Source organism: Ostrea edulis, chromosome 5 (assembly GCF_947568905.1).
Source record: "Ostrea edulis chromosome 5, xbOstEdul1.1, whole genome shotgun sequence".
NCBI classification, from domain to species: Eukaryota; Metazoa; Mollusca; class Bivalvia; order Ostreida; family Ostreidae; genus Ostrea; species Ostrea edulis.
Genome location: NC_079168.1, coordinates 88,868,001 through 88,887,085, shown reverse-complemented (window position 1 = coordinate 88,887,085; position 19,085 = coordinate 88,868,001). Strand labels below are relative to the sequence as shown.

General features: G+C 34.7%; 1 protein-coding gene across 5 annotated transcripts in view; it reads right to left on the bottom strand.

The window, feature by feature from the left end:
• The window catches only part of LOC125649752 (AP-5 complex subunit beta-1-like), a 45,458-nt gene that overhangs the window by 9,720 nt on the left and 16,653 nt on the right, over nucleotides 1-19,085 (bottom strand). For 3 of the 5 annotated variants that reach the window (XM_056139209.1, XM_056139211.1, XM_056139212.1), the window contains 13 exons: nucleotides 18,897-19,034; nucleotides 18,521-18,671; nucleotides 17,805-17,958; nucleotides 17,499-17,588; nucleotides 12,483-12,618; nucleotides 12,019-12,178; nucleotides 11,707-11,813; nucleotides 9,801-9,937; nucleotides 7,777-7,841; nucleotides 7,557-7,630; nucleotides 5,068-5,143; nucleotides 4,946-4,975; nucleotides 4,769-4,832 (listed from right to left, as the gene is read on the bottom strand). In XM_056139209.1, the coding sequence (XP_055995184.1) occupies nucleotides 4,769-4,832; nucleotides 4,946-4,975; nucleotides 5,068-5,143; nucleotides 7,557-7,630; nucleotides 7,777-7,841; nucleotides 9,801-9,937; nucleotides 11,707-11,813; nucleotides 12,019-12,178; nucleotides 12,483-12,618; nucleotides 17,499-17,588; nucleotides 17,805-17,958; nucleotides 18,521-18,671; nucleotides 18,897-19,034 (1,382 nt within the window). The remainder of the gene's footprint in view (nucleotides 1-4,768; nucleotides 4,833-4,945; nucleotides 4,976-5,067; nucleotides 5,144-7,556; nucleotides 7,631-7,776; nucleotides 7,842-9,800; nucleotides 9,938-11,706; nucleotides 11,814-12,018; nucleotides 12,179-12,482; nucleotides 12,619-17,498; nucleotides 17,589-17,804; nucleotides 17,959-18,520; nucleotides 18,672-18,896; nucleotides 19,035-19,085) is intronic. The other 2 variants (XM_056139210.1, XM_048877486.2) reach the window with 1 other exon arrangement.

Below are 19,085 nucleotides of genomic sequence, written 5' to 3'. Positions count from 1 at the left end.
ATACACAACAGCATTCTTAGATTAACCTGACCACCTAAGATTGCTATAGCTAGACCTTTGAAATTTTTCAAAAGTATATACAACATACATGTAGTTTAACCTTTATATTGACAGGAACATATTTCTTTTATGACTGGTGAATCCTGTGACTATACCCACTTTTCAAAAATTTTGAAGTTCTGTTATCTCGAACTCCTCCAAGCATATTGCTAATTACATTGGGGGGAAATCGTAAAAACTGAAAGAATTGCCGAAAATTTTGTACTACCCTTGGTCTCTAAATTGGAGCATACATACGCATCTTTTACTGTTTTATTCTGTTTTAATATTTTTTTATGCACTGTAGCTTAAATTTTTTTAATTTGTTAAATATTTCGTAAAACAAAGACACGATAAACATTTATTTAAATCAATCATCAAATTCTCATGGAACTCAAGCTGCTTATAAACCATGAGTCCGGAACTCGTCTTCAATAATTTCTAGTGACAAACCTGCTTTCCATATACATGTATATTTGCATGTAAAACCTTAGTCCCTATTGTGGCCCCAGCCTACCCTTGGAAGCCATGATTTTTACAAACTTGAATCTGCACTATGTCAGAAAGCTTTCATGTAAATGTCAACTTCTTTGGCCCAATGGTTCTTGCGATTTTCCCTATATATTTCTATGTAAAACTTTTATCCCCTATTGTGGCCTCAACCTACCCCTAGGGGCCATGATTTGAACAAACCTAAATCTGCCCTATGTCAGGAAGCTTTCATGTAAATATTAGCTCTTCTGGCTCAGTGGTTCTTGAGAAGATTTTAAAGGTTCTCCCTATATATTTCTATGTAAAACTTCTTGGTTTTTAAAAGATTTTCTCTATTTATTCCCATCTAAAACTTTGATCCCCTATTGTGGCTCCAACCTACCCCTGGAAGCCATGATTTGAACAAACTTGAATCTGCACTATGTCAGGAAGCTTTCATGTAAATGTTAGCTCTTCTGGCTCAGTGGTTCTTGAGAAGAAGATTTTTAAATATTGTCCCTACATGTATATAATTCTATGTAAAACTTTGATCCCCTATTATGGCCCCAACCTACCTCTGGGGGCCATAATTTGAACAAACTTGAATTTGCACTATGTCAGGAAGCTTTCATGTAAATGTCAGCTCCTCTGGTTCAGTGGACTGGTTCTTAAGAAGATTTTTAAATGACCCTACCCTAATTTTGCATTTTTGTGATCATCTCCCCTTTGAAGGAGGAATGGCCCTTCATTTGAACAGACTTGAAAGCCCTCACCCAAGGATGCTTTGTGCCAAGTTTGGTTGAAATTGACCAAGTGGTTCTGGAGAAAAAGATGAAAATGTGAAAAGTTTACAATGACGACAACAGACAAATTTTGATCAGAAAAGCTCACTTGAGTCTTTGGCTCAGGTGAGCTAAAATGAATTCCCACAACACAGAGATGTCTCAACACCAATATGACTAACATGATCTTGCAGTTCTGAATATTAAAGACCAAGGTCACAAGTTCATAGATCATGGTATGATATGAAGACCTTGCCTAAAGAAATCTACATACAGAATATGAAAGCTCCAATTTGAATAGTTCAAGAGATATTGAATTGGTAATTTTTTTTTAAAGTAGGTAAAACTTCAAGGTCACAGGGTCAAACACTGAACTATATCAAGGTCTTACCATAAAAATCTATAGACAAAATATAAATGTGTTATCTTAAATAGTTCAGGAAATATTGATTTGGTCAGATTTTTAAACAATGTAGGTCAAGGTCACAATATCAAATATTACAGTATCACAAGGTCTTGTCATAAAAAAATCTATATATAAAATATGAATACCCCACCAAGAATAGATCTGAAGATATTCAACAGGTTACATTTTCTTAAGAGTAGGTCAAATTTCAAGGTCATGAAATCAAAGGTCATACTATGAAATAAAATGTCTTGCCATAAGAAATCTATATACTAAATATGAAAGATCTACCTTGAATAGTTCAGGAGATATTGAATTGGTCAGGTATTTAAAAAGTAGGTCCAACTCTAAAATCAAGGTCATACGGTCATAAGGTCAAACATCACAAAATAATAAGGTCTTGCCATAAAGAATCTATAGACAAAATATGAAAGACCTACCATAAACAGTTCACAAGAAACTGAATAGGCTAGGGTGTCTTTTTTAAAAAGTAGGTTAAACTCCAGGTCAAAAGATCAAACACCATTGTGTACAAGGTCTTGTCATAAAGAATATATATACAAAATATGAAAGCCCCACCTAAAATGGTTAATATATATAAATTGGAAATATCTAATAGGTTATGTTTTCTTAAAAGTAAGTCAAACTCCCAAGTTCAATGTTACAAGGTCAAAGATCATGATATGAAATGAAATGTCTTGCCACAAGAAATAGTCATGTATATATATATATATATATATATATATATATATATATACATGTATATATACAAGATATGAAAGATCTGCCCTAAATAATTCAGGACATTATATCGGTGAGAGTTTTATTAAAAGTATGTCAAACTTCCAGGTCAAGGTCACAAAATCACAAATTTGAATTTGCACTACTGTATATCAGGTTTTTAATGCATGTATCCAATTTCCGCTTTGTTCACAATTTCCGAATCGCGGGAAATAAATCAGTGAAAATTTTATACACAGTTTTGTTACAAAGCAAGTAAGGTGAAAGTGGTCATTGTGGTTTGTTTCCCCCTGTATCTGACAAGCACCAGGTAACAGGTATGTAAGCCTCATTGTTTATTTAATCAATGACAATTAAACGGGCCATGCTCATTGCTTCAATGTATAATTATACCTGAGCTACTCATACATGTAAGTAATGGTACATGGTTTATGACGGTTTTAAACTCTGAAAATAATTATCAATATAGATTTTGCATAACAGCTACATTTGCTGGAGCTTTGTCCAGTTGAATTATCATTGGAGTTCACTGCAAAATTTTCTGCAAATCGACTTCTTTACATTACTATGAAAGGTGAAGATAACGATTACATTAATACTATATCACCTAATTGTACATATTTACTTGAGTGTAAACAAAAGGGCAAAATTGTTTTTGAAAAATGGTATGCAGCACAGGTGTGTGATCAGCTGAGCGCGTCTTCCGTAAGTGACGAGGTGAAGGTTGATATATCTCTCACCCGGATGAAGCCACTTCGAGTGAAATGGCTAACAAAGCTCTATGATTACATGTGAATAAAACTTGAAATCGTCAAAGAGGGATTCAGAGTAGCAGGAATATCATCCATATTGAGATTTGATTATAATTGCAACAGTAAATCAGAAATCATGTACATCGTTTCTTTGACTGAATTTTTGCAATAAAAATTAAGAGTTACACGTACAAATGCTGGCTTTTAAAACCAATTCCTTCATAAGATTGAATAATCATAAATTATATTTTCAATATGACTTTGAAATAGTGAAAATTTGATTCAAGTAAATTTAATGTTCTGATTTGAAGGGAAAGACGACACGGAAAAAGACCAGTGCATGGTAACCCTGAGAGGAAGATCTTTAAAGATTTTCCCTACATACTCACATGTAAAACTTTCATCCCTATTGTGGCCCTATCCTACTACCAGAGGCCATAATTTGAACAAACTTGAATCTGCACTATGTCGGTAAGCTTTCATGTTAATTTCAAATTTTCTGGACCAGTGGTTCTTAAGAAGATTTTTAAAGATTTTCCTTATATACTCACATGTAAAACTTTGATCCCCTATTGTGACCCCAACCTACTCCCAAGGGCCATGATTTGAACAAACTTGAATCTGCACTATGTCAGGAAGCTTTCATGTAAATTTCAACTTTCCTGGCCCAGTGGTTCTTGAGAAAATTTTCACATGACCCCACCCTACTTTTGCATTTTTGTGATTATCTCCCATTGGAGAAGGGTGTTACCCTTCATTTGAACAAACTTAAATCCCCAAGGTTGCTTTTTGCCAAGTTTTGTTCAAATTGGCCCAGTGGTTCAGGAGAAGGAAGTCAAAAATGTGAAAAGTTTACATACAGACGGACAGACGACAGACAACTGGTAATAAGAAAAGCTCACTAAAGCTTTCAGCTAGGTGAGCTAAAGATCTAGATCTATAAAATGAACTGTTTCTAGAATACAACCATACACTGTAAATCCACATATCACTATAGATTCAAAAGACATAACTTTCACAGATCATTATTTATTGCCTAAGTCGTCTATAGTTAAGAGAACAAAATTTTCGCAAATAATTAGTCTCTCAAAATTACACGTAAATAAAATGTTCTCCTGAATAAAATGTAATTTACAGTATTCTTATCTGTGGAGGATGCTAACATACTTTTCTTGAGAACACAAGTTCTTGCACAACTACATGTATACATATAAGTAAGAGCCTAAGTTAGAGGTTAGTGAATTCACACAGAGGCTTGAAGTCCGTGTGAGCCTAAGTTAGAGGTTAGTGAATTCACATAGAGGCATGAAGTCCGTGTGAGCCTAAGTTAGAGGTTAGTGAATTCACACAGAGGCTTGAAGTCCAAGTGAACCTAAGTTAGAAGTTAGTGAATTCACACAGAGGCATGAAGTCCGTGTGAGCCTAAGTTAGAGGTTAGTGAATTCACACAGAGGCATGAAGTCCGTGTGAGCCTAAGTTAGAGGTTAGTGAATTCACACAGAGGCATGAAGTCCGTGTGAGCCTAAGTTAGAGGTTAGTGAATTCACACAGAGGCATGAAGTCTGTGTGAGCCATACCTTGTCATTTTCTTTGTTGGAAGTGGAATTAAAGGAATTATGTCCAGATCAAATTTGTACAATGCTGAAAAAGGAAATATTTTGAATGATTTACAAAGTAGTTAATGTCATTTTCTGCTGCTTCAACAGTTAAATTTTAAAAGTGCTCATGCATCCATTAGAATGAATTAACTTTACCTTCTTTATTTATTCTGGGGAATCGAACTTCTGTAAAATGTAAATTTTACAATTTAAATTAGATAACCATACTGTAAAATTTTGTTCAAAGACAAACATTAGGAAATAGATAAGAGGTGTACCTTTTACAGGTTGATAACTGGAGTCATCTTCAAAGTATATACACAAGGCTAAAACACCCTTTGGGCCAGATTCCGCCTGACAAAATACAAATAATTCAGATTTGTTGTCGAAATCAGAGAGATTGGAACACAAAAATAAAATCAGTGACTTTTTTGCATGTTATCAAACATACATGTCACTTCTGCTTTGCACAAAATTTACTATAGCACTTCAATTACTTTTAGATTAATGTAAATTACATGGTCATATCCTGAAAGTAAAAATTTAATGTTGAATTTTCAATACTTAAATAGAAGGACTAAATCTTTCTTTCGAATATGAGTATGTTTCCTTTACTAAATAACATTAAATGTATAATTTTTGTCTGTGATGAATACCAATAGTCAATACAAAACATAGTGAATGGATTTCATCCACCCCAAGTCACAAAATATATACTAAAAAAATGAATGTGTTTCAATTCATTTGCAGTTGTTTTGGGTTTCGAATTATAAAGTTTATGAGTAAATAAAACTTCTGTACTTTAAAATGGAATTCTGATACAGTTTTTTTTACAATCTCATTAAGAATTATCCAGTCTATATGTATATAGTTTTTCTATTGTGACTCTCTGTATAGTGTATATGAAGTCCGACTGAGTGCCTGACTCTATGTACGCGAAGATAGAGTATCTGATTGAAGTTCATTCTCTACATAAAGACTGAGTATCTCACTCAGCTTTTAAATTGAGGCAAGCTACTGACAAACAAGTTGATGGTACAGGAGTTTCAACAGTTTCGATTGAAGTCAGCATTTCGCAAATTCTATGCTCGTTATAATGATCTACTGTAGTTTGTCAATATAGCCTATAATTGAGTCAAATGCTGTCTGACGTGTTTTATACCGATTGTTAGACAGTTCTTGGCACACTGATTTTGACCACAGATAACTCCCTTTACCTGATCAGGATATAGGGCTCATGGCGGATGTGACCGGTCGACAGGGGATACTTACTCCTCGTAGGCACCTGATCCCACCTCTGGTGTGTCCAGGGGTCTGTGTTTCCCCAACTATCTATTTTGTATTACTTATAAGAGTTATGAGATTGATCACTGTTCGTTATCTTCACCTTTCGTAAAGACTTTGTACATGATTCTGTACATAAAGTCTGTGTATCTGATTGTGTACATAAAGTCTGTATATCTGATTGTGTACATAAAGTCTGTGTATCTGATTGTGTACATAAAGTCTGTGTATCTGATTGTGTACATAAAGTCTGTGTATCTGATTGTGTACATAAAGTCTGTATATCTGATTGTGTACATAAAGTCTGTGTATCTGATTGTGTACATAAAGTCTGTATATCTGATTGTGTACATAAAGTCTGTGTATCTGATTGTGTACATAAAGTCTGTGTATCTGATTGTGTACATAAAGTCTGTATCTGATTGTGTACATAAAGTCTGTGTATCTGATTGTGTACATAAAGTCTGTATATCTGATTGTGTACATAAAGTCTGTGTATCTGATTGTGTACATAAAGTCTGTGTATCTGATTGTGTACATAAAGTCTGTGTACATGATTGTGTACATAAAGTCTGTGTATCTGATTGTGTACATAAAGTCTGTGTATCTGATTGTGTACATAAAGTCTGTATCTGATTGTGTACATAAAGTCTATATATCTGATTGTGTACATAAAGTCTGTGTATCTGATTGTGTACATAAAGTCTGTGTATCTGAGTCTGTACATAAAGTCTGTGTATCTGATTGTGTACATAAAGTCTGTGTATCTGATTGTGTACATAAAGTCTGTATATCTGATTGTGTACATAAAGTCTGTGTATCTGAGTCTGTACATAAAGTCTGTGTATCTGATTGTGTACATAAAGTCTGTGTATCTGATTGTGTACATAAAGTCTGTATATCTGATTGTGTACATAAAGTCTGTATATCTGATTGTGTACATAAAGTCTGTGTATCTGATTGTGTAAATAAAGTCTGTGTATCTGATTGTGTACATAAAGTCTGTGTATCTGACTCTGTACATAAAGTCTGTGTATCTGATTGTGTACATAAAGTCTGTGTATCTGATTGTGTACATAAAGTCTGTGTATCTGATTGTGTACATAAAGTCGGTGTATCTGATTGTGTACATAAAGTCTGTATATCTGATTGTGTACATAAAGTCTGTATATCTGATTGTGTACATAAAGTCTGTGTATCTGATTGTGTACATAAAGTCTGTGTATCTGATTGTGTACATAAAGTCTGTGTATCTGACTCTGTACATAAAGTCTGTGTATCTGATTGTGTACATAAAGTCTGTGTATCTGACTCTGTACATAAAGTCTGTGTATCTGATTGTGTACATAAAGTCTGTGTATCTGATTGTGTACATAAAGTCTGTGTATCTGACTCTGTACATAAAGTCTGTGTATCTGACTCTGTACATAAAGTTCGAATATCTGACTCTCTAACAAGAAGTCTGTATCAGTATAGCAATCACCAGAGATATCCTGTGGACAGTTTTTAATACAGTTCTGTACTTGTTCAGGGTCTGGTAATAGGTCTTCAGATCACCTGCAATAATTCAAAAGACATGGTTTATATAAATATACAGACAAAATTAAAATACAATCCACAGATTTACACACAAAATCAATTTACACAGATTACACTTATTTGTGTTTATTTTTCTGTTGCAGAAATTTTCACTTAGAACTTACCTATCTTTCCATCATCTGTGTCTTTGTAATCATTATTCCAAAAAAATTCTGCCTGAACCTTCAATCTAGTCATTAGAAAAAGAATGAAATTGCTATGCATCTATCCAATTCTGATACAATAAGCTAAAGGTAAAGCTAGTATTGAATTTCACTGCTTAATTAAGATCAAATACAAAAGTCAGTCTGGTTTTTTTTTTATGGTAATTAAAGTCCTTAAACCAACAAGTTATCTACATCTTTTCCCCTCACACCTTACAAGCTGTTAATTTATCATGATAATTGCCTTTTTCTTTGCTGTTCATGTGATCATTGGCATTTTGCTGTTAAGGTGATAATTGGCTTTTTGTCCTTAGGTGATAATTGGCTTTTTGTCGCTAAGGTGATAATTGGCTTTTTGTCATTAAGGTGATAATTGGCTTTTTGCTGTAAATGTGATAATTGGCTTTTTTGTTGATTAAATCTCATCTGTTTTTAAAATGGATAACAATTTGCATTTGACGTCACACATAGTGGCATTTAAAATATCGAAATATGCATATTGCAAGATTTGAACATCATCACTTTCAAACTAAAAAACTATCATAAAGCAATACATTTCATTTAAGATACATTTGAGGTAGTTTTTGGCAAAAAAAGAATTAATTTTGCTGCAAAATATAAAAATTTAGTAACATGCGACGTGTCTTTTAATGACATTAGCTTTGCCGTCAAAGCTATAGATCGATCAGTTTGCTGCACATACATGAAGTCTCCATTAAGGAGGAATGCTACACCAGAGAAATTTGATATGGGTGAAAAGTGGAGGATATGTGCAACAATATTTTGAAATTGAAAACTTTTAAATTTACTTTATTTAATCAAAAAGTGCAGTTTTAGTAGAAATTTTTTTAAAACCCTTGCTGGATTCGAACCTGCGATCTACAGTTCAGCAGTCGATGTGCTAACCTACTGAGCTTCTATGCTAGGCAAATGTATTTTTTAAAATGAATAAACAAATAATGCTGATATTTATATTTTCATCCATGTTTTAAAAGGAAGTCAGCCATTCAATCTGATTAAAATAAGATCTTTTGATCCGCCCCATTATTGTTATGTCGCTGTTTGATGAAGCAGTAGCGGATTCAAAACAGTTAAATTTAATTAGATTGTCCGCCATCATGATGATGTAGAATACTTTCTTAATTTTTGTAAATTTCAAAGCCATGTGTTATATTGCATGACCAGGATGTTGTCAAAACAACTGGAGTTTAATTACACAGATCTGTTTAATTCGATTGGTGTAGCTTGGTTGTCTATACAGTTACAGGGGCTTGCCTATGTGAGAACATCATGTGCAATCCACCCTGGAGACACAGACTTTGTTCTATCCACCCTGGAGATAACTTTGTTCTATCCACCCTGGAGATAATGGACTTTGTTCTATCCACCTTTGAGATAACAGACTTTGTTCTATCCACCTTTGATATATAATGAACTTTGTTCTACCCACCCTGGAGATAATGGACTTTGTTCTACCCACCCTGGAGATAACGGACTTTGTTCTACCCACCCTGGAGATAACAGACTTTGTTCAATCCATACTGGAAAAAACAGACTTTGTTCTATCCACCTTCAAGATAACTGACTTTGTTCTATCCACCTCCAAGATAACAGACTTTGTTCTACCCAAAGTTATTTTATACAAGTGGGATTTTGATATGAATTCACTGTAAATGGAATTTTATTTTCAAAATTTGGTTTTAATCATCATTTTAATCAAGGGGAAAAGAAGAAAGTTAGTTTTATATCTACAAGTATATCATTTTGTTGTATCCGATTTTGTTGTAAACAGAGTCCACTGTATGAGAAAATATACAATGAAGGTTACAAACACACCATGTAAACTACAATAAAGCTTTCTGAGAATTCAGAAAAAAAACTTCTCCAGAGGTAAATGCATACTGATCACAATCCATCTGAAATAGCAACATGTACACACCAAAAAAGTATTACGTCAAGAAAATAATGATATCAAAGACCCTCACTTTTCCAGATGGAAAATTGACTTTTCAAGATCTACAACACTGCTGTGACCCCTGGCTTTGTTGTTTGGCAATAGATTAGAAATGGCTTCTTGGTGAAATAAGTGAGAATCTGTTGTTGGCTGAATAATCATGCATATCTGTAAAAGAAAAATTGTGAATTCATTTGAACATTGTGACTCGAAATTCAACTTCAATTATAAAGATTGTATTGTGCAGTTTGAAATTTAGTGCAATCCTTTGATACTCTTCAGAAACAAATTGTGAGTAAAATATGGTGCTGTAAGCAGCCTATTTTCACAGCAGATTAATCTTTGCTATTTTCACTGAAGGAAAAGATTTTTGGCAGCACCAATACAAATGAATAAAACCATGTACAATTTAAATTTCTTAAAATATCCACGTAAGTATGATAACAAAAAGAGAGTCTTGCTCTGTGAGTAGCCTCCATAAGAAACTAAATTTTTTGTTTTAAATACAGTGGAACCCCGTTATTACGTTTTCCATTTTGTCACGATAAAATAACGTAATACCGGGGGCAACGTAATAAACGTTCCCAGTTAAATCCATTAAAAATATCATTTGGAAATTGTATATCGTCCGTTGGTACTCCGTGAAGGGGTGTGTGAATATATCTTTACTGTTTCTTTGTTTAAAAGACTATGATACTTTGTTTTATTTACATCTTATCTTTAATGTCCGTAATTCTTCATGTTCTTATCCCTTTTCTTTATTTCGGTGTAGGATACATAAGGATGTTTTGATAAACGTTGCTTTTTCTGCATTCGTTTGGACCGCCATTTTGTTCAACTTTAAAACAATGCGTTCATGTAAATTTCTCTCAATAATTCGTTCCGGTTCGTATTCAACATTCGTATTAAAAAATAACAAAACATCGTTTTTATTAAGTTCTCTAATTACACAATACACAACACAATAAAAAAAAATCCCACCCAAAAAACAACAAAACTATAGACACAAAACGCACACGATACCCAACACTTGCACACTTCTCACCAACGATAAACATGCACGGAGAACAATTTAAGCGCAATCCACATTAAAAAAAATATATAATGATGCACGAAGATTTCATTTATAATGCTAAATGATGCCACTAAAATCACGTGCGCATCAAGGGATTTTAAAATATTCACTGAGGTAAATGCCATGCACAAATCGGCCGATAGATTGGTGTATGTATGGACGAGATTTACGAACACCCAAGCTGCATGTTCAAACAACGAACAATTTTTTTAATTGAACACCTTTAGTCACCTATGTCTAAGCAGTTACCCAAGCGGTTGTAACATTGCTACGATAAATTTTGTCTTTCTTGTTTGGTACCAAAGCTGTCCGTGAACAGAGTTTTAATAGCGAAGGTAATCACACTATGCTGAACACGCAGGTGGTTGAGAAATTATTTCTTTGATTATCAAAATATGAAAAATGAAGTAAATTTCATAGAGTACAATTTCTAAATAAACATTACTTAATTGTTTATCACTGGCTTCTATACGGGGTATTCACCTGTATTGATGTCGCTAGATCTATCGAAGCGTGATCAGTCAAGCGTCTCTAATCCCCAAACAGACCAGGAAATTTACGTGGTGACTGCCTCAGGCAGTCAAGGTGTGAATGGCTTATTATTTTGAGAATCACTATTGAATAATTAGGGGTTTATTACGTTTTTGTCGGAATATTTACAACGTAATACCAAGTCCCGGCATTTTAGGACAACGTAATACTGAGGTCTATTTTATATAGGTTTGTTAAGAAATGGTTTTGTGCTTTGAAATTCCAACGTAATATGCGGACTAACGTAATAAAGGGGGAACGTAATAACAGGGTTCCACTGTAGTATGTAAAATTTTATCTGAGCACTGTTGGTAACGGCCATTACACTTGCCTTTTCATCTGTTGAGGATGTAATTAACATGTAATAAAATCTGGCTTTGTCCTTTATATCTGTGTCCCGGTAGTTAACCATTAGGTAAAACAGCAAGTCACCTATGTCTTCAAATATTCAAAGCCCATTAGACAATGGTACATTGTACAATGTAAAAGGAGAAGTCTAGAGCAATTTCTCTTCTATCAAACTACATGTACATGTATATTGTGTATGTTGAATAAACAACAAACACCAACTCCACAATAAACCAATCATAAAACCAGTACATACTTTATAAATTCTCTGAACACTGACAGAACAACGCCATACCTGTATATAAGTTTCTGGTTCCATGACAAACTAAGATGTTCTGACACACAACTAAGATGGATGTCCCTAGTCTCCAGCTCCCTTCATCAATACTCAGAGAATTCTCAGCAAGATAGGACAGGAATCTAACAGTGCCCTGCAACACACAATGTACCTGCACCTTATCAAAGGTAAGAATCAAAACAAATTGTCAATTATCAAAATCAAGATGTGCATGTATTTGTGAAAAACTTCAAATGTGTCAAGTTTGACCATGAAAAATGTTCTTGTTTATCAATCACATAGCTTTTTTTCTTTTCTTTTTGATCCCAATGACTTAGTTACTGTACAAACTCTCAGTAGCAATGAGCTTTTTTCGTTTCTGTTTGATCGCAATGACTTAGTTACAAACTCTTAGTAGCAAAGAAATATGATTTAAAGATATACAAACACATTTATGTAGAAATATTGCTTTGTTTGACTACCTGAGGTGGTATCTCTGTCTGTAGTGATGCCCTCTTCAGCACCTGGAGGTAGAAATAACAGTGCTGAGCAGCCTGTTGTTGTGGAGTACTGATTACCTGGTGATGGAGGAGTCGCAGGATCTCTAAGTAAACAGGACTGAAGTAAAGAATTGTTTGTATCATGGAGGTATAAATAGGGGTAATCAGCATTTAATACAACATGCAATAGTTTACTACTGATGGCTGTAAATGATATGCTGACGATGCTACCTTTTGAGCGAGCACATGCAGTTACGTACATATTTTGTAATGTTCATGCTTTGATCAGAAATGTAACCAATAGCTATTTACCAAATATTCAGTACGTGGGATTAGGCAGCAAAAAGTCTTTTTAACTTTCTCCCAGGGTTAACTTTTATATCAAATCAGGAACCACTGAAATCCTGTATAAGGCATCGTCGCAAACTACAGGTTATCGTTTCATTCCATTCCGTTTGTAGAATGGAATGAAATAATAATCCATGTTTTGCGACAATGTGTATGAGGTTTTTGCTAGACTTAGATCACTCTAAAATACCCAGCATACACATTAAGAATTATAATTACCAAGATGAACACATGAATGTGGGTGATTGAAAAATTTATATACTATATTATTATATTTCTGCGGCCTTCACTGTGACTTGCTTAACCTTTGATGCATGACTTGTTCTGAACTGTATGCTCTTGACTTCCTCTACTTTCCTTATTTCTACTCTCAATCTTTCCAAGTCATTAATTGTGTGATAAAAATGCCAATTTGAAAAAATGTCAAAGTCTTGTCACAAACCTTTCAAGTTTGTAAAACTGTATAAACAGAACTGCCTGTGGGCATAAAACACATTTCAATATAGTGATAATTTTAATACTAAATCAATAAATTCAACACTAATGCACATACATGTGCAGTTCCAGACCCCCCCCCCCCCCCCCCCCCCCCCCCCCCCCTCCTTATGCGCTCCTATTAACTAGTAATAATAGAATTCATATAACCTGGTAGCAATGACCCGTTTCAGAAGAGGAAATTAGAATAATATTTATATTATGGTACAGAATCCAAATTTTAACCGTCACAATGATAAAATATTTCAGCATTCGCATATTATTATTGAATAAATTGCAACATATCTGAGCCCCCCCCCCCCCCCCCTCCCCCCTTCTGTTGTTGTAATTTTTTTAAGGATGCATTGTGATTTATTCACAAGCTCAGTATTAATTAATGAATTTTCAGTCATGAATCATGTAGTAAGTGGCATGGTTGGTTATCAGGGGTTGGTGGTTATTGGGGGTTGGTGGTTATCGGAGGTTGGTGATTGGGGATTTTCAGTCGTGAATCATGTAGTAAGTGGCATGGTTGGTTATCAGGGGTTGGTGGTTATCAGGGGTTGGTGGTCGGGGGTTGGTGGTTATCGGAGGTTGGTGGTTATCGGGGGTTGGTGGTTATCGGAGGTTGGTGATCGGGGATTGGGGATTTTCAGTCGTGAATCATGTAGTAAGTGGCATGGTTGGTTATCAGGGTTTGTTTATCAGGAGTTGGTGGTTATCGGGGGTTGTTTACCAGGGTTGGGGATTTTCGTGAATTATGTAGTAAGTGGCATGGTTGGTTACCGTGGGTTGGTTATCAGGGGTTGGTGGTGGTGTCATCATGGTTTGCAATACCGGATGTGCCAAGGATTTGAAAATGGTAAATAAATGCATGCAGTTTTTATTTTTTGACACGAAAATAACAACGCTTTTTAAAATTTTGTTGCATAAAACAAATTCCTTAGATCTGCCTCTGTCACAGTCATATTATGTCATACGTCAAAACATAGACATGTCGCACATTGTCTTTTATCATCATTGCACTTTGTTAACATTAGGCCTAATGGTGCCCTGTTGCATTAAATGTGTTTGCACGCAATGCTAGTATGCATTGCATGTTGCATCTAACATAAAAGCTCTGTTTCAGAGTTGTATACTGTAAAATACATACAACAGGACTTCATCGTTGTGTAATTTAGCGAGAACACTACTTGCGAAATAAAGTTACAATTACTAACTATTATTTCTGTATTGCTAAAATACTGTAGACATATTCTAAAATTTTGTTGGGAGAATTTTCATTGTTTTTATAATGAACAAGATTCTGTGAACCTCTACAAGCTTGGGTCATTAGATTGTTTTAAACCACTTATATTGGCTGTGACAATTTCCCTAATGTGAAGGCTCTAATCTTCCAAAATAACGGCTCGAACCATGTTCGCCCAGGTTCCACTCACCAAATTGTGCAGACTCAGAAGAAAAGGAAATTGCAATTATTTGCACAAATAACGCAGTTGAATTCCCTACAAATTTGCTGTCAGATTCTCCAAGCTGCAAACGAAAACAAGGGGAGTATGCAGTCTATAGTCCTAATCAAAGAAAGATGTACACATGTTGGGCTGTTGAAATGGGTGTTAGAAAAGGAGCAAAAAAAGCATCTATAGTTAGGAAGAAAGGTCTCCGAAACATCAATCCGTAGAATGCGAGATGCTTATCATCAAAAAGTGAAAGTCAACCTTGAAAACAAAATTTGTAAAACCATTACCGATTTACTGGGAAATCGACGAGGACAGCCCTTGATGTTAGGAGAGAAAAATGATAATGAAGTGAAATCATACATTAAAAATCTCCGTCCGGCAGAGGGTATTTTAAATTCAACAATTGTATCAGCCGCTGCTCGTGGGATTGCAGAATTAAAAAACAAGTTCTTTTTACTGATTAATGAGGCAGCATTGATTTATCCCGCAATTGTGCACACTCATTACTAAAGCGCATGAATTTAGTCAAATGAAAAGGAACAAAAACTGCCAGAAAACTACCTGAAAGATGAATTCCTCCAAAAGATATCAAAATGTATTAATAACAGATATCCCCCCTCCCCTGGACTTATCATTAGCTTTGATCAGACTGGGCTTATGATGGTACCAGTGAGCCAGTGGACTCTAAAAGAAAAAGGACTGCAGTATTGTTGCACTCTATGAGATTACAACTGTAATCGGTGTATCCAGGACTACTCCCAGCTGATCTACAAGGAGTTTATAGATACATATAGGTGTCGCCCGTCTGCAAAGCTTCCAAATGACTGGTGTATTACACACACTGAAAGCCATTGGTCAACTACCATATCTATAGTACCGTATGTGCAGGAAATAATTATTCCATTTGTCAATAAAATTCAAAACAAATCGTACACACCAGTAGAAACAAGGCTTACGTCCTCACCCTGCTGGATGTTTATAGGGACCGGCTACACAAGAAGCATATACAAACAATATTTATCCTCCCCAGCAACCATTAGACTGTACAGTTAACAGTAACTCATGATGTGGTATGCGACCCAGGCATTGGATCAACTGAGGAAGGGCATGGAAATCAACAAAATTCAAGTGAATCTACAGATGTCAGCTATAAGAAATGTCCATGCGAATTGGGCTATGCACAATTGAGAGGAACTTAAAAGTGACATTAAATGTGTCACAGATGGGTTTTATCTCAGAGACATACTGTACTGTATGCGTATTTATTTTAGTGTACTTAAAATTTGGCTCAATCCTAGCTGATGCACTATTTTGTGTGATTATAAGAATTTAATGAAAAACAAAAACCTTATCGTCCCTAAAAAAATGAACATTAAAAAAAGATGGCGCATGTGCATTTTTGATTACACCAATATATACTGTAGATACACATATTATCTACCCATGCTGTGAATATCAGCTCATTCGCTTCATTCATAAGAGAGTTACAGACATTTTAGTATTATCCATTCAAAAAGAAGCACATGTGCATGCGCGTGCAGATTGTTAATTTTGACTACGCAAATCAGTTAAGGGTCTCAATATCTACCTATGATATGAATTGCATTGCTTCTTCTATACATAGAGACTTTCTTATTTTAACATTAACTATAAATTAGCCCTCTTGCTTCATTGCTAAAGCCACTAAAATATGAACCTTGCTAAAATGAGTACATGTACAGTATCAGATGTGCTGTCTTCATTTTATAAATCTACCTCTACTTTGCTGTGTTGATATCAACTCCTATTGTCTTAAAATGAACTACACCATTTTAATAGCAATCACTGTTAATTGCATTAAACTTTTTTTTATTTGCACTATGGTATTTTGTAATGAATTGACAGCTGTTTTAGTAACTCGTAAGAAATCCAATGGTGATGATTACGGCATTGGTGAAATATGTGATGTATGATGAATAACTAAGTAGGGATGGGTATATTGCCAAAAATTTTGTATTGCAATATATCATGAAATGTTTTTGTAATATCATGATAATATTGCGATATTTGAGGACATTCTGTTTTTCCTTAATTCTCTGTTATTTTCATTACTGTTTTAATGTAAAAGCAGAAAAAACCAATTTCAGTTTATCTTATATATTTCATTCGTATAAGTAACTGTAATAAAACAAAAAATCAGATCAAATAATAATCAAATGGCTCACCTGTTACTAGAAAAATAAAAATATAACGTTTATACCATGTTCGGATGCCATCTTGTTATTTTTTGTTACTTCCTGTAACAGTTAAATTAAAACCTAATGCATAAACGTAATTTTTCCGGAATTTACATATGACCAAAATTATCACTTTTTTTTTCTGCCATATCGCGACAAATTATCATGATGTATCGGTAAAATCGCACATCCCTATAACTAAGACATATTTCTGACAATGAAATAACATTTTCTGAAATCAAAAATTTGTGTTGGATTAAATTTCATTGTTTACTTCCATGAGACACGGAAATAACGAAATTTAATCCAAAGCAAAATTAAATATATGTCTACAGTCCATGTAAAATCTTTTAATCAACAACTGTGAATTCACGTTCTTGTGATTTTACTTCTACAGACCATTTTGTGACATTAAGTACTAAGGTAAAATATCGATAGCAGTGAATCAGAATATTCCAGCTTTATATTGTACATTTAATCTATATAAAATATTGCTGTACCTGTCAGGAGTCATCTCCCTTAGACTCTCTATGAAATCCAGGGCTTGTGGAATGAAAAACGGAAATCCTGATATCAAACCTCGTAGAAATCTGTACTTTGCAAACAAAATGAACATATTTTATGCAAAATTCAAACCATGTCTAACATTAAGAGAGATAACTACCTTTTGGTATGCACAATATACTTTGAATTTTACATTTATAGCGTTAAAACATCTGCAACAGAACATCTACATTTCTGTGTAAGTGAAATTCAGTTTGGGTCCAGATAAATTTTTAAAAATTTTGCAATAATTTTGAAATTACCTGTTGATGTCTTGAGAGAAAGACTTGCTACAGTGACGTCGATACATTGAAAAAAGAGCTCGGAACAGTGCCTTGGCTGCTCTTGGACTTCCTGTGTGCCAGACTAGTTTATGTAGATATCCTACTCCAGCCAGCAGCATGGCAGCAGCCTTGCCTACAACACACGATCAACTGTATACTTCAAAACAACTGTGTATACACTTGCATGAGCATGAATTTTGAATGCAAAAGCTGTTACATTGTACTTCATACTTTAATAATCATTTAAAAACATACAAAACTATTGCTTTCCACTCCTGGATTAGCAGCTCATGAAAATGAACAAGACTTTGACCAGTTCTATGGTATATATTACATTCAGCCTTTCAGACTTACCACTCTGTACTCTTCAGACTTACCACTCTGTACTCTTTAGATTTACCACTGTACTCAGACTTACCACTCTGTACTCTTCAGACTTACCACACTGTACTCAGACTTACCACTCTGTACTCTTCAGACTTACCACTCTGTACTCAGACTTACCACTATGTACTCTTCAGACTTACCACTCTGTACTCAGACTTACCACTCTGTACTCTTCAGACTTACCACTCTGTACTCTTCAGATTTACCACTCTGTACTCTTCAGACTTACCACTCTGTACTCTTCAGACTTACCACTCCTCATTCAGCCTTTCAAGCTTACCAATCCTCATTCAGCCTTTCAAACTTACCATTGTCCTCCTTCACCAAGGAAGGAAAACAGAAATTAAGAAGACCTAGTTTGGCCAGCTGGCAATCAATGGGGTCAAATACACTGGGGAATAGGACTTGGTGCTGATCATCACAGATTCCTACAGACACGTCAGGATTCAGCAAAGTTACCTGCTCATAGAAGTTGTTCATAAATATTAAAATATCCCTTGTTCAGCATCTCAAATGTACATGTAACATGACGGGTAATAAATGATTGTCTCATACAGTTTTCAAAATATAAAATTATGCATTTGTACAGTTTCAGTGCCTTCAAATTCTGCTTAAACTTTGCACCAAATGTTACAGTAAAGTTATTTTTTAATGTCCGATTTCTTTCCTCTGATTTCTACTTGCGTGTGATAAGCACTCTATCCAGTGGCAGTAGAATAGTTGCTGAGCAGGTATCAGTGAGGGGTGGTTCAGCCCAGCCAGCAATCTGTTCTGTAGTTGTTTTTCCTCCACATCAGTTAAGACTTCCATCTCAAACTCACTCTGTAGAGATTATTGAAAACACATATGACTAACTAAAATAAATGCTAACAG